At 37.7% G+C, this 13,775-nt stretch overlaps 1 protein-coding gene across 11 annotated transcripts in view; it reads right to left on the reverse strand.

Annotated features, from left to right (window-relative positions):
- The window catches only part of GIGYF2 (GRB10 interacting GYF protein 2), an 80,801-nt gene that overhangs the window by 37,067 nt on the left and 29,959 nt on the right, over positions 1 to 13,775 (reverse strand). For 9 of the 11 annotated variants that reach the window (XM_076341711.1, XM_076341708.1, XM_076341710.1 and 6 more), the window contains one exon: positions 13,339 to 13,379. The exons of 1 other annotated variant lie outside the window; for it this stretch is intronic. In XM_076341711.1, the coding sequence (XP_076197826.1) occupies positions 13,339 to 13,379 (41 nt within the window). Of the gene's footprint in view, positions 1 to 5,518; positions 5,903 to 13,338; positions 13,380 to 13,775 lie in introns of those variants that run through there. One more of the 11 variants, XM_076341714.1, reaches the window with a different exon arrangement.

Here is a 13,775-nt window from a genome sequence, read left to right on the forward strand (position 1 = left end):
TAATTTTGCATTTAAGTTTCTCTATAAGGATTTAAAATATACTAGCATATTTTAAAGCCTTAAACAACATTTAAGCAAAGTCTTGGTAAAGTTTTTCTGCTTCTCTAAAGGTGGCCAGACTAGCTGGTCCACTCAGATGCTACTTTATAATCAAGAATTAGGGTTCATATGGATCCTCACAGTATTTTCAGCATGCTGTACTATGTGAAAACACATTATACACAAAACGGAGCATTACAGAGGTCCCCAAAAAATCAAGTATATAAGCAGCCTTGCTTTCTGTACTATAAAAAAAAAGACATACTCTCTCATTTAAAAAAAAAAATTTTTTTGGTAAAGTGCATTCTGTAGTAAACTGTCATAGAAGGTCAAAAGTACGAGCTCTCACATCCTATACTTTGTAGCACTTGCTTTGAAAATTATGACTTGGGCTCAACAAATTAAAGCTCCCATTTTTACAAGACTGACTTACATATGTAACAAGTCCTGAAAACTGTTATCTTAGTTCTGCAGACTGCTCAGAAAAAAGTTTTGTCACAAACTACTCCCATTCATCTCAATGAGGCATTAGCTACAAAACCTAAAGGACTAACATGTTTGAAATTTTAACTATCTTACTAACAACTGTAGCATAAGCTTTCAACCAAAGCAGTTATTCTAACTGAATTACTTCCTACATTTCTAAGATTGTCCCCTAATGTAAGTTATATGATCCAGTCATGTCATCAATACTGAAAAAAAACTTCATTTCCTAATATTCATGTCAGAGCATCTCAAGGATTGCTATTCAATCTATAAATAACAATACTGAGATTTTTAGCATGAAAGTGCCTTTAAAATAAAATTATAAACTTAGTTTGTTCTCATTGCAAAATGCAGAGGCAGCAACACATCTGAACGATCACAGCTTAGAGTACAGAAATGATGTTTAAATCTGAAACTAGTACAAGATTATGTGGACCCAGGACAAGTAAAGAGGGAAAGTATACATTCCCAGAGAGGCATGCCAGCACCACCTGGATTCTAATAAATCTTCAAATTATGCTACAGTTGTAAGCAGTTTTTGCAGTTACTCTCAGCAAACAGCAGATCCTCTTGACTACTTTGCTGTCATAATGAAGCAGTGCACTATGAACTGCCTCAAATCCCTTCCAAGGTCAATTAGAACAGATTTTGTTAAGAGTAGAAGTTAGGCAGGTAGGGCAGCACTGCAGAAGTCTCCCTTCAACACAGCTCCACATAAAGGCATTCGGGCTCCTAAAAAGATTGCAGGTGCATTAGTGTACTGAGCTGAAAACCGGCTGGAAGTGTCACTTTAAATGCCTTCAACTGAGAAGGCAAACAAAAAGAAAATGAAGACACTGCTGCAAATGAGTCCCCCTGCAATCCTACCAGAGTCTTAACAGCTGAGCTTCTGCTGTCCAGAGAAAGGTCAAGCAAGAGGAAAGAAGATGAAAACAACATGGTGGCATGAAGCAGCAATATAACAAAGAGCTGTTACAACACAAGGAAGATGATCTCAAAGAGGCAAAGTGCAGGAGGTCAGTGTGCTGGATCATGAATTTCAGAAATGCAAGCAATATCCTAGAGCTGCAAGGCAACGTTTTATTACACATAAATCATTAGCAAGTCAAGTCAGTTTAGAACCTGCGCGACTGCTAGGAAAAGGGAAACTGTGACTTTCATTTAAAAAGGTAGCACTCACCCTACCTTGACTTGTCTTAGAAGAGTGTATAGAAGAAAGAAGCCAGAATGAGGGACAATGATGGTAAAGAGATTAAAAAAAAAGCTGAAGAACTGACATACACACTGGAGTTGGTGATAACCATTTAATTTTCAATAGACTGGAAACAGGAAGGATTAGACACACTGAATTCATGATAAAAGACTGGTCAACGTGCCAAAAGATGTTTAGAAAAGTCATTTCTGACAGTTCCCGTCTTTCCAGTCAAGGGCTATCAGCTGGGAAATGGAGGGAGAAGGAACACCCCAAAGCTACAACAGTTTCACAAGTCAGGAACCAGGAAAAGCAAAACCAGACAAACAGCATAACATAAAGGTTAAGAGATTACATTAGACAAATCTGGATTAGAAACTCACTATGTATTTAGCAGTGGAGACGAGTATTCTCCAACAAACAATGCAGAACTTTAAGTCAAAATTGAATGTCTTTCCTAAAACATACAGTTTGAAACTGGGATTAATGTGGGGACATCAAGGACCATGCTGGGCAGGGGATCGGATCAGATGGTCCAAATTGTACTTTACAACTTCATTAATTTATCACTAACAAGGAAAGAAGGTATTTGTATTTTTTACTACAGTGGGCAAGGAAAGGAGTATACAGAAGACAGGAATTCTTTTTAAATTCAAAGTCACATCAACTCTTCAGCTGAATCTGCTTTTGAGAATACAGAAGACTGATCCTCCAGCCCAAGTAAACTATTTCTCACAGGGCCATTCTTTCACCTCTTATTCTAAACCAACTGCATTGCTCGCAGAGCCTATTTGAAGTTTCTTACCCATTTTTCCCACCCCAAGAAGTTGAGACTTGTGGCTCTTAAAGCCATCAATAGCTTTTGCAAAAAAACAGTTTTAGAATTCAAGCTTACACACTTCCAATGCTATCACTGTCATTGAATTAGATACCTAATATTTTAAACAGTCCCAGACAAGAAAAATCAGAGGCTTCTATCAAAAGAGACCAGAGCAGTAACCTGGTTAACCTCAGCAGGCAAATTCCACTGCCGGAAGCAGAGACACAGGACTGTTGTGAAACATGCTGCTAGGGGCTAATGGACGTTCTCTTTCTCAAGTACCTTCGAAATCTGTCAGTAATGGATCCTCCCCCATAGAAAAGATCCCAAACAACCTGACGGTGAACACGGACTAAATTTTTTCAGAGCTTAAGTCAACATTAAGTGATTAATCACCACCCTAGAAAGCTCCTTAATGAACAAAATTGAGACCCTGCAATGCTGATAGCATTTTGCTCTGAGTAAAGCCTGTGGCACTCAAGCACGCTACCTTAGCATTGATGTGTGGAAGATCTAAAGTGTAGCCAAGAAAAGTGTACCACATTAAGTATGTTCTTCCTTTTTCTCTTAATATATGTAACACTGTAAAAAAGGCTTCTGTCACCAATCAGTATCAGATTCACTCTCACAGCATGTTTGTTTTGCAAACCCAAATTACTTGGAGGCTATGAAGCAGATACTGCCCTCAAAGTACCATGAGAATTTATACAAACACACTAGTTTTGGTTTTTTTGGTTTTGTGTTTTGTTGGGGTTTTTTTTCTTCTTCAAGAATGCAAGATGTTCACACCCAGAGGCATTTTGTTCTGTAAGTGTTCTCCTCTATTCAAACAAGGGAGTACTTCTTGTGAGTTCTGCTTATTCTAAGTTGATAAAACCAAGGCATTGTCCACGGCTCATTTTGAGCATGGTCCCCATCATCCTTCCCATTCAGAGATGCCCATTTTCCAGCTCCTTCAAGGCATCCAGAAGGGCCCTTCTACATCTTAGTGCAAGGACTCTGCTCTACAGACAAGTCACTAATCATCTGGTTTCTGAAGCATTTAAAATTATATTCAGGTTATTGTAAATTCTGTAACAGTGCAGCAAGACTGAAAACTGTAATTCAGAGAGCTATATAGTAGACCAAAGATCAAACTCAGATGAAGGCAGAGGTCATGCTATAAACTGAATGGACTATGATCAGAATCCCCCAAGAAAAGTAGCCTGGTACTATTGACCAGGAGAATCTCAGTAAGCCCACTATATTCTTTGGCACATGGAGCAGTTTCAAAGTAATTCCTTCTAAGAGATGTGAATTGGAAAACAAAAAATGAGTGGAAAAACACCAAATTCCACGCAGGCCATCATCTACTCTACCTCCTTTGACTACAGCATGGATAGAAGAAATAGCTGGATGGTTTTGAGAACCTACAGAAGGAAAGAAAAGTGAAAATTTAGCTAAATATTCACTGTGATGTCAATTCTCATACTTCAGTATGCATTAAGCACAAGTAAAAGCAAAAGAGAATGTTCTGTAATTACTAAAATTTGGTATCAAGATCAAGTAAACAGTCATGAAAACTGCTGGTTTACAGGATCATAGATCACAAGAAAGACTTTTACCTTTCATAAATTCATTCTTAAGTTCAGGATCCTTGGATCTAATGTCTTTCAAGATAAAACTAAGATGGCACTCTTGGGGGGAAAAAATCCAATTCCTCTAGCCTGTTTGTACACTTGTATTATACACTGAAACAGTCATAATTCAGAGAAAAGTCAAAACTGAAAGGCAACCAACAACATTGACTAAATACACCATGTATAATTATGATTTGCAGAATTTACATATATTTTTAAATCCTCTGTTGTTCTACAAACAAGCTCTATCACAACTGTCTTTAAGTAGATTGTACACATGATGAAGTCTCCATTTTACGTGAACTCATATTTAATTTTAATCTCTCCCAGGTGAACTTTAAACATTCAGTATTTATAAAATTTCTGGATTTGAGTGGCCAGTGTCTTTTCAAACGATACTCAGCATCTCTGACAAGTTTGGCAAGTTTTGAGGTTTAAAAGTAAACAAAGGAGCTTAACATGTCAAATACCTACAAGTATCCATTTTGCTTCCCACATTTGCAATTCCACCTTCACCTCCTATTCCCATACATTTGCTGTCCTATTTTCTTATTTGGTCACTAATAAAAAATACACTGCTTAGGCAGACTAGACTTATATCACAGTATATTTTCAGCATTGGTCTTCTGCCCTCTTTTTACCCAATCCTTACATAAACAGCCTCAGACTCCCAGAAGCAGCTGAATACTGTAATTCTGCTTAACTGGACATGGTGGGTGCAGACAGCAGTCATTTCCTGAGCTAGGGAAGTCTGAAAGGGCTACTAGGTAAAATACAGCATTCCCCTAAAATGCATAAACATGTTAGAGAAATAATATAACAAACATTATTTCCACAGTACTATTGTTAATAATATTCATAATAGTATTGGTAAACTATTATACTCTGCTAAAAAGAAGTTACAAAACCTGATAAAATCAGACAAAATTCAGTTTCTTTTCAGATACAGCATGCCTAATCCCATCCCATTCACCCCTAAAGAATTAAAGCATGCAACTCAAATGTAAATTTAGGAAGGTAGACTATGAAAGTTATATTTAAAAAACTAAGCGGGGAAAATTTGAGAAGTAGTCAGATTTTTAAACTTAATCTTTTTTAGCAAAGTATTACCACAAACAGTGGTAAATTCCTCTCCAGGCTCCTGACTTAATCTTCTCTGGATTGCAATGTATAAGCCCTCCTTTGTTGGCTTCAGTATTTCAACCCCTGCTGATGTGTCAAAAACTGTGAACGTTAGGCAAAATACAAATATGCTGCATTGTATCACATTTTTTCCTTTTCGCTCTTTTCTAGAAGATGACCACAGATATGATAGAGAGCAATAACACCAAATCCAGTGCTCCCCTCCTGACCCAAAGATACCTGAGGATGGTGACCAAGGATGGACACAGCACATTCCAGATGGATGGTGCTCAAGGAAAAGGTCTGGCATACCTCCGAGATGCATGGGGAATATTAATGGACATGCGCTGGAGATGGATGATGCTTGTCTTTTCTGCTTCTTTTGTCATTCACTGGCTAGTCTTTGCAGTGCTTTGGTATTTGCTGGCTGAGATGAATGGGGACCTGGAGCTGGACCATGATGCTCCACCTGACAACCACACTATATGTGTCAAGTACATCACCAGTTTTACAGCTGCTTTCTCCTTCTCACTGGAGACGCAACTCACAATTGGTTACGGCACTATGTTCCCAAGCGGGGACTGTCCCAGTGCTATTGCACTGCTTGCAATACAGATGGTCCTGGGGCTCATGCTGGAAGCCTTCATCACAGGTAATCCTTCATATTTAATCTTTAAATAGAATAGGTGTAACAATTAGATTTAAGAAATGGAGCTAGAAATAAATAGTGATCATATTAATATCTGAAAGAACAATTAAGTCAGTCACTACAAGGATGATGAGATTTCAGCTATGTAGTAGTAAAAGTTAAGCACCTTTCATTAACAAAAGACATAAATTAGGCAATATCAAGATTTGGACTTGAGAGTTCCGTTATTCATTGGACAATACTTGTGGCAGATCCCCACTTATCACTCTCAAGCACTTATTTCTTATACCATTATCCCTCCAAGTTTTTTCCATGGAATTACAATATTTAAAATCAATTTGTTTTGATTTTAAGGTTTACTTTTGTCTAGCTGAAATATTTTTGTTGGTCTTTAACTCAGTGTTTAAGTATTCCTCAGTACCCGATGTAATGAAAGTTTTTACAATGTCGCAGCTATTTCAAGGTATTTTAAGTTATTTAAAATAATTTTCAGGTTTAAAGTATTTCAAAAGACTTTAAAAATACACAGGTTAGTTTACTGTGTATTAAGAAAGAGCTTCTCCAGTGGTAGCACACCAAGATCAGATACTATTACCAATCACAGTAAATCGGGGCAAGCTAACAGCTCTCCTTCCTACAGCTACAGTTCACTCTCCAAATATTAATAAGTGAACATAGCTTAGAAAAAGAAGTATTTTAGGAAAGCTATACTTTTAAAAAAAAAAATAGGTTAGTGTGATGCCAGCCTAGCAATGTTCAAACATGTAGGTTGAGGCTAGAAAGACCATGTCCACCCAAGACTGCTTCTTTTCCTTTGGACTGTTTCACAGAGCTCGGAGGCTGCAGGGAACCAACCCAGGCACTGTGCTCGTATTCAGTTTGTTCTTTTCCGTGATGCAGGTGCTTTTGTGGCAAAGATTGCCCGACCAAAGAATCGGGCGTTCTCCATCCGCTTCACCCGCTCTGCTGTAGTGACACACACCGAGGGGAAGCCATACCTTATGTTCCAGGTGGCCAACACACGCTCCAGCCCACTGACTAGCATCCAGATTTCTGCTATACTTTACCAAGAACAAGAGAATGGGCAGCTGCACCAAACTAGTGTTGATTTCCACCTAGACAGTGTTACTTCGGATGAGTGTCCTTTTTTCATCTTTCCACTGACCTACTACCATTCAATCACTCCATCCAGCCCCCTAGCTGCTCTCCTCCAAAGAGAAGCTGCTCACCATTTTGAGCTGGTCATCTTTCTGTCAGCTGTGCAGGAGGGCACAGGAGAAACATGTCAAAGGAGAACATCCTACCTCCCCTCAGAGATCATGCTGTACCATCGCTTTGCCTCCGTGCTAGCCCGCAATGCCAAAGGTGAATATCAGATCAAGATGGAGAATTTTGACAAGACTATTCCTGAGCTCCCAACTGTGGCTGACTCAAAGAGTCCAAAAAGGACTGACAAGGAGATCCGCATCAATGGACAGCATGCCGACAGCTTCCAGCTCTCTGAGACTGGCCTCACAGAATAGAGAGAACAGACTTTGAACTTTGTGCTTTTTTAATTATTATTACATTAAAATTTCAGGTTTCATTTACAACCTTCCTTCCTTGCAAGCCCTGCCATCTTCCAGTGATCTTTCTCTTGTACTCCCATCCTTTTGATTACAACATGATAGGCAGAGTAAAGAGAACTGGTATGCCCATGTAAGCTGAGGAGAGGCTGGATTAACCACCCAGGACAAAGTCAGGTACAAGAATCACAGTACTAATTCTTGGAAATTAAAAGAGCTACCTGCTGAATTCACCAGATTATGATTAAAGCTGTACTGACCCTGAAAGGAGAGACCTTCAAAACTCCCAAAGCTGACCAAAATCATCATTAACCAGCTTGTGACAAAATGGACAATACAAAAGAGAAGTATCAGTCAGAACAAATACGGGGTCATTCAGTAAATATATTAGTTCCGGGATAAGCAACTCTGTTCATCCAAGATCCTAATTTTTCTGTTCTCTGAACTCTTTGGGGATACAGAGTTGTATCAGTTTTCAGATGGCTGAATTCACTCTTAAAAAGTACTGCCGATCTCACATGGCAGTGAAAAGCACTCCTGCTGGGCTTATTAAGCAAAACTGTAATACTAACCGTAGTTCTTCATTCTGCCAAATAAGAGAACATCTCATTTCAAGACAGGTCTATGAAGATACTATCAAAAAATCTTGATGTATATGACAAATGCTGCAGTGGAAATTTTTTCATATTTGGAAACACTGAATAAATTATTTAGTAGTGGAAAACAGACTATTCTAAATGAATTAATGTACTTTTTTTTTTTTAAAGGACCATACATTCCACATGTTCTCACCTTTGCACTGCTTGTCTCAAGTAGATCTGACCCAGAAGGATGCACTATGTACACAAGAAGTAGAACTGCATCCGTTTATATTTTATGCTTTTTAACATCAATGTTTGCCTGTACACACAGCATAAAAATATTTAGACACTTGAATCAATTTTAAAATAAAAAAAATAAAACAAACTATACATGAGACTTCTGTATTTAAGTGCCTCATAAACCTACTGCAATTAAGACACCATTCTGAAGCTCCTAAATAATTTAAGAAGCTAAAAGGATAAACAGAACAATGGATAATTATTTCCAAGCTCTCAACAAAAGCAATGCCTATTACATGTTGATACTTCACATACAGTCAAGTATCAAAATAAAGTAAAAGTTATCTTTCAAAGGTAAAAGACTTTTCCCAGAAACCAAGATGGCACAAATAGCAACTTTCATTGACAACAGCATAATACACTACCAAATATGCTTCCTTTTAACTTCACTGAAGTGGTCAGCAGCAGGAAAAATGGTCTCAAGCTGTCTGATGAGATACTGTTTAACTGAATTCTTCTCAAGCCCCAGAACTCTGTTAACTGACTTGTGTTCACAACCCGAAAGAGGCTAGCAAAAAGCTACTTTGTTTTAGGGTCTGGGGAAATGGGAAGCAGCCCCATAGAAGCATTTCACACAGGGAAGGGGAACGAGGCAGAAGGCCCACGTTTTCATTGTAATTCAGCTCTCGTTCCAAAATTGTTCAAGTATTGCCTCCCCACATTCCAGACCTCAGACAGATTTGGTTTTATCACAGATACTCTCAAAATCTCTTTTTTAAAATTTAATTTTATGTAAAAGCATTCATGAACATTGTGGAGCTTGGAGAGCAACACACTATCAAGTTACATTGCCTTCATCCCTACTTTTCTTAGCTGTTGACCTGTATGCAGTCTAAAGATCCCTTTTCCACCCTCATATCACTACCAATAATTTTTAAGTATTCCTTGCAAGTGTTATTTCCATGTTCTCGACCAATATAACACATTGAGAAGAGTCCTACAAATTAAGAACCAGTGCAAGAGCAGTAGAACAGATTCCCGAGTCAAGCCTGAAATAACCGTTTAGGAAAAAAGAGCAGTATTCTGTGCGAGGTATTATTTTTCCCCATAGATCACATACTCCAGTCTCAGGCAAACCAATTGTTCTAAAATTCAGATGCATAATCCCAACAGGATGGTACTATAATCTCACCATTTAGAGCCAAAGCTATAAAAAGCTATTTCTAATTTCAATTAACGTCTAATGAAAGCATGGGCTGCTTTGTTTGGTTTCTAAATGACTTGATACTTTAAAGTTGTCCTTTTTTTTAAATCATTTTCTATTTATAGATTTGGTTTAAAAGGTGGTACAACAGCAAGTATTAAGAAAAAAATGTTTAGTATACACTAAATGCAATCTTCAAATATTACATTTTGGAATGTAAAGCTGAAGAATACTACAGAAGCAAATTAGACAGACAAACACAACTGTGTAGTTACTTCAGAACAGCTGCAGAACAAAGGGTAGACAAAACACCCCTATTGCTTTTACAGTTCGAGAACTGGTGAACCATGGATGTCTGATAAAGTACTGGAAATATGCCAGGGCCCAAATTGGAATACAAGCCTAGAACAATTGCTGATGGGCTCTGATGCAACAAAATTGCACTCTATGCTTTGACTAACATTGCAAGAGCAAGCTGGTGATGAACCTTCTTTGGATGTACTTCTTGCTAGGGAGGTAGGGAAGAAAAACAAGCTAGGCAGACTAAGGGAGAGTGCAATTCAAAGAAATTCAACATCCTTTTTATAGTCATTTGAACACCCTTTTTATACTCAAGTCATCTTAACCTAACCAAAAAATACAAATTAAACAGAACTCAATCAGGTTCCACAACTGACTTACTAAATGTCTTGTTTAATCTACATTATTTACTACCAGTGTGTAATTACTGGCAACTAATCAAATCCCCTCAGCTACCAAGCTGGTATTAGTCAAGAGGCTGCACAGAAAATTAAGCAGCTTTTGTGCAGTTCTAAAAGACAGCCGTGATCAAGAAAACAACTTGCTCATTTTCTTTGCTAATGGCCTCAGCCTTCCAGAAGTGATTTGGGTTCTCAATGAAGTCTGTCAGAACTGTGACAATCTGCAACGGAAACTCACAAATACTTTGTGCATCTTCAATTTGCGTACTGAAACTAGGAACAGGTATCGTTTATGTTGAGAATCAGTCAAATGTGAACTTGCAGACTGTTGTGAGCACTGAAAAAGCAATCATTAATTTTTAAGAACAGCATATTGATCATATTTGAGAAGTAATTCTTCGTTGAAGGTCTATTACTTTTTTAATCTCATGATTTTTAATTGAGGGGTTCTTGCATTGTCATCCATTATGAATGCCCAGAAGAGTTTAATTGATCTCTTATTAATTCTGTAATGTGATCACCCAGAACAAAGAACATAAAAAAGCTGGCAACTCAGTAAATTATGTAATTTGAGGCTAATCCAAGGCCCTATGAAAGAGCAACAAAAAAATGAAGCACCATAAAGTTAGAAAATAAAATCCCAAACTAAGGAGTTTAACCAGGATAACAGAAACCAATATATGCATCTGCTAAAGCATGTTAGCCTGAATTATAAACTGCATGTCAATTCACTCCTTGATCTTTCTGCTTCCACTGCTTTGTGTGCTATACTAGTGCTTGGTATTAACATGGGACTTCTTTTGGCACATCTGTATCCCTATCTCACACTCAAAATATTTTGTCATTGGAAAGCCTTTACATAACAGTAACTATTTGTTTATTAATCAAGGCTTGAGTCAAAACAGACCAACACCTTCTGTTAACATTTTTCTGTTCTCCACCTTATTTCTCTTTGAAGGTAAAGAGGAGAGAAATGGTCCTCCCACTTATTGGGACATTAATCTCTAACACAGCAACCTGCAAACATAAATCACTATTGTTAAAACAATTTTTTTATATTAAAACTTCAGAAAGATTGCAGGTCTCTTGCCTCTATCATACTGTGCTACAGAGCTTTTAGCCAAATATCAAACCTGGAGAAACAGAACAAGAGACTTAAGAGGAACAATCAGGTACTACAGAAAGCTTCATGATTTGAAAATAAGCACACCATCCCTCATAATGAACCAGGACTTCCAACAAGCTCATGGGGACACCATCTTCTCTAGAAAATGGTACACAGAAGATGCATTCCAAAGTCCGATATGCACTATCCTAGCTGAAGCATTAACCCCCATGTTCAGGCAGAAGTCAGCTTCAGTAAGGACACCTTGCATACTGTAAATTCTTCTCTATTTCAACTGATACATCTCATCCTAAACTGACATGCAATATTTTTATCACAGTCTTAATCAGAAATGTGGTACATTCTATGGTCTGGATATGGAAGTGTTGTAATTTTATCACAAGAACAGGAAGGGGATAAATAATTAAAATTGAATCAACTGTGGTAGATATTACTTTTACATCTTTTGTAAAAAATGCAGTCCTGAAATCTCAGTAGTACTTATTTTTTCCTATTTTCTTTTTTTTTTTTTCCAAAAGGTCTCTGAATATAAAGACACACTGAAAGTCTGAAGTTTCACTACTGGCATTTAAAGACGGACAATCTCAGACCAATCTCAAGTTATTTTTAGAAGTAACCTCTTTTTAAGGAAAACAATGAGGAAAACAAGTAACATCTTAGTTTTGTGTTAACTTTCAACTTAAAAAGCAGAAAAATAAAAGCACTCTTTAAAATACATGAAAATCAATTCCTACATGGAGAGAGGACTGGAAGGGCTTTGAAAGCAAACATGGTAATTTAAGATTCCTAAGGCATGTGCCACCAGGGTAATCTGGAAGATTATTAAAATGGCAACTTATGCTACTCTCACTAAAAAAATATTGACAGCTAAGCAGGGATTAAAATACATTCCTGTCAGCTTTTAATTGCAACTGAATCTCTTTGGTTTTGTTTGTCTTGAAATTCAACCTGCAATTATGTTTTCTGACCTATGCTTTATCAATATGTTCACTAAGGAGCGTATTTAGCCAAGACTCCTTTGGCAGAGACCAAAAGATCCTCTGGGTCCTAAAAACACAAGACTCATTGTCAGCAAGCTTTTACTACTACAAAACCTCTCACTAAGCACAGCTGTGGTACGCGCTTGTGGAAACATGCCATGGAGAAAGAACAAGGTCATACTGGAGAACAATCAGTGCATGATCCCACGAAGCAGAAAAATCACTGCAGTTACCATATAACCAGTCGATAGAGGAGAACTTCCTTGAATATTCTTACCACTCTCAGAATACAGATTTTACCTAAATGGATATGTTCCATCTCCAAGATGACAGTCCACTCCAAGTTCAGCTGAATGTTCAAACAGACATACTGGGTCACAATTAAGGATCCAGTATTCTGCCTGAACATGGCCAGTGTGAAGCATTTAAGAAACAGAATAGGAGAGGAATGGCAGAAAGGGGGACCAGATGATAACCTGATCGAACAGAAGATTTGTATGACTTAAACTAATTTGACAGACAGTAAATCCATCAGCATGGGTACCTCAAAACACTGCTGCTGGGATCTACCTCACATTAGCAAGCATTCAAAAAAATTAACAGTTCACATGGTCCAGAAGTCCTAGATAACAAAATAGCACACGCCAGGAATGTTTAAAAGCTACACTGAAAAGGCATATTGCCACAACACACCTGTTAATCAGTACAGACTCCTTTCACAGAGGTACAGGAATTTAGTTCCAGCTGCAGACATCACATCTTAATTGAACAAACAGAATCTATTTACTGCAGATTTTTCTTATCTAAAACCTTTAAAAGTCTAATAGTGAAAACAACACAAAATAAGAAAAACACTTTGAGAACACATTTAGGTAAACTGGCACACTATCATGAATCTTGTATCAACAATATACTTGGAGCAATAAGAAACATTTATGTAGATATAGGTTCCTTCCCCAAAACACACCCTGTTCCTCCCTCCCATTTTCTGCCCATGCAGTAACAAAACCATACCTGGATCTTTTCGCCCTGGTTTTTCAAAGCGTCTGTCTCCCCTAGAAAGGCAGAACAGAAGTTTCAAATAAGGTTTTGGAACTACTCCACTCATTTTAGGAATGGCTTTTTTTTTTTTTTAACTTGGTAGGGGGCTTTTTTAACATCGGAGCTTGATGGACAGTATCTTTAAAGGTCCAAGTGACAACTGAAATTTTCAGGAACACTGATACGCACACAGCCTTTGGCAGCTAGGTATGTTTTGAAATGCGACCCTAAGTACTGTCAACAATGTTGAGACTAAAATTGAAGCGAATCCTTTAGCAATCCATATTTTCACCTATCATTTCCACTGCAACTGTCATAATTTATATTCTCTTAAAGTAGTTCCTTCTTCCCAGGAACTCAGCAGAAAAATTCTTTGCAAAAATGCTCTTTTACTTGCTCCTGAGTTTCTA

This window comes from Aptenodytes patagonicus, chromosome 6 (genome assembly GCF_965638725.1).
Source record: "Aptenodytes patagonicus chromosome 6, bAptPat1.pri.cur, whole genome shotgun sequence".
NCBI lineage: Eukaryota > Metazoa > Chordata > Aves > Sphenisciformes > Spheniscidae > Aptenodytes > Aptenodytes patagonicus.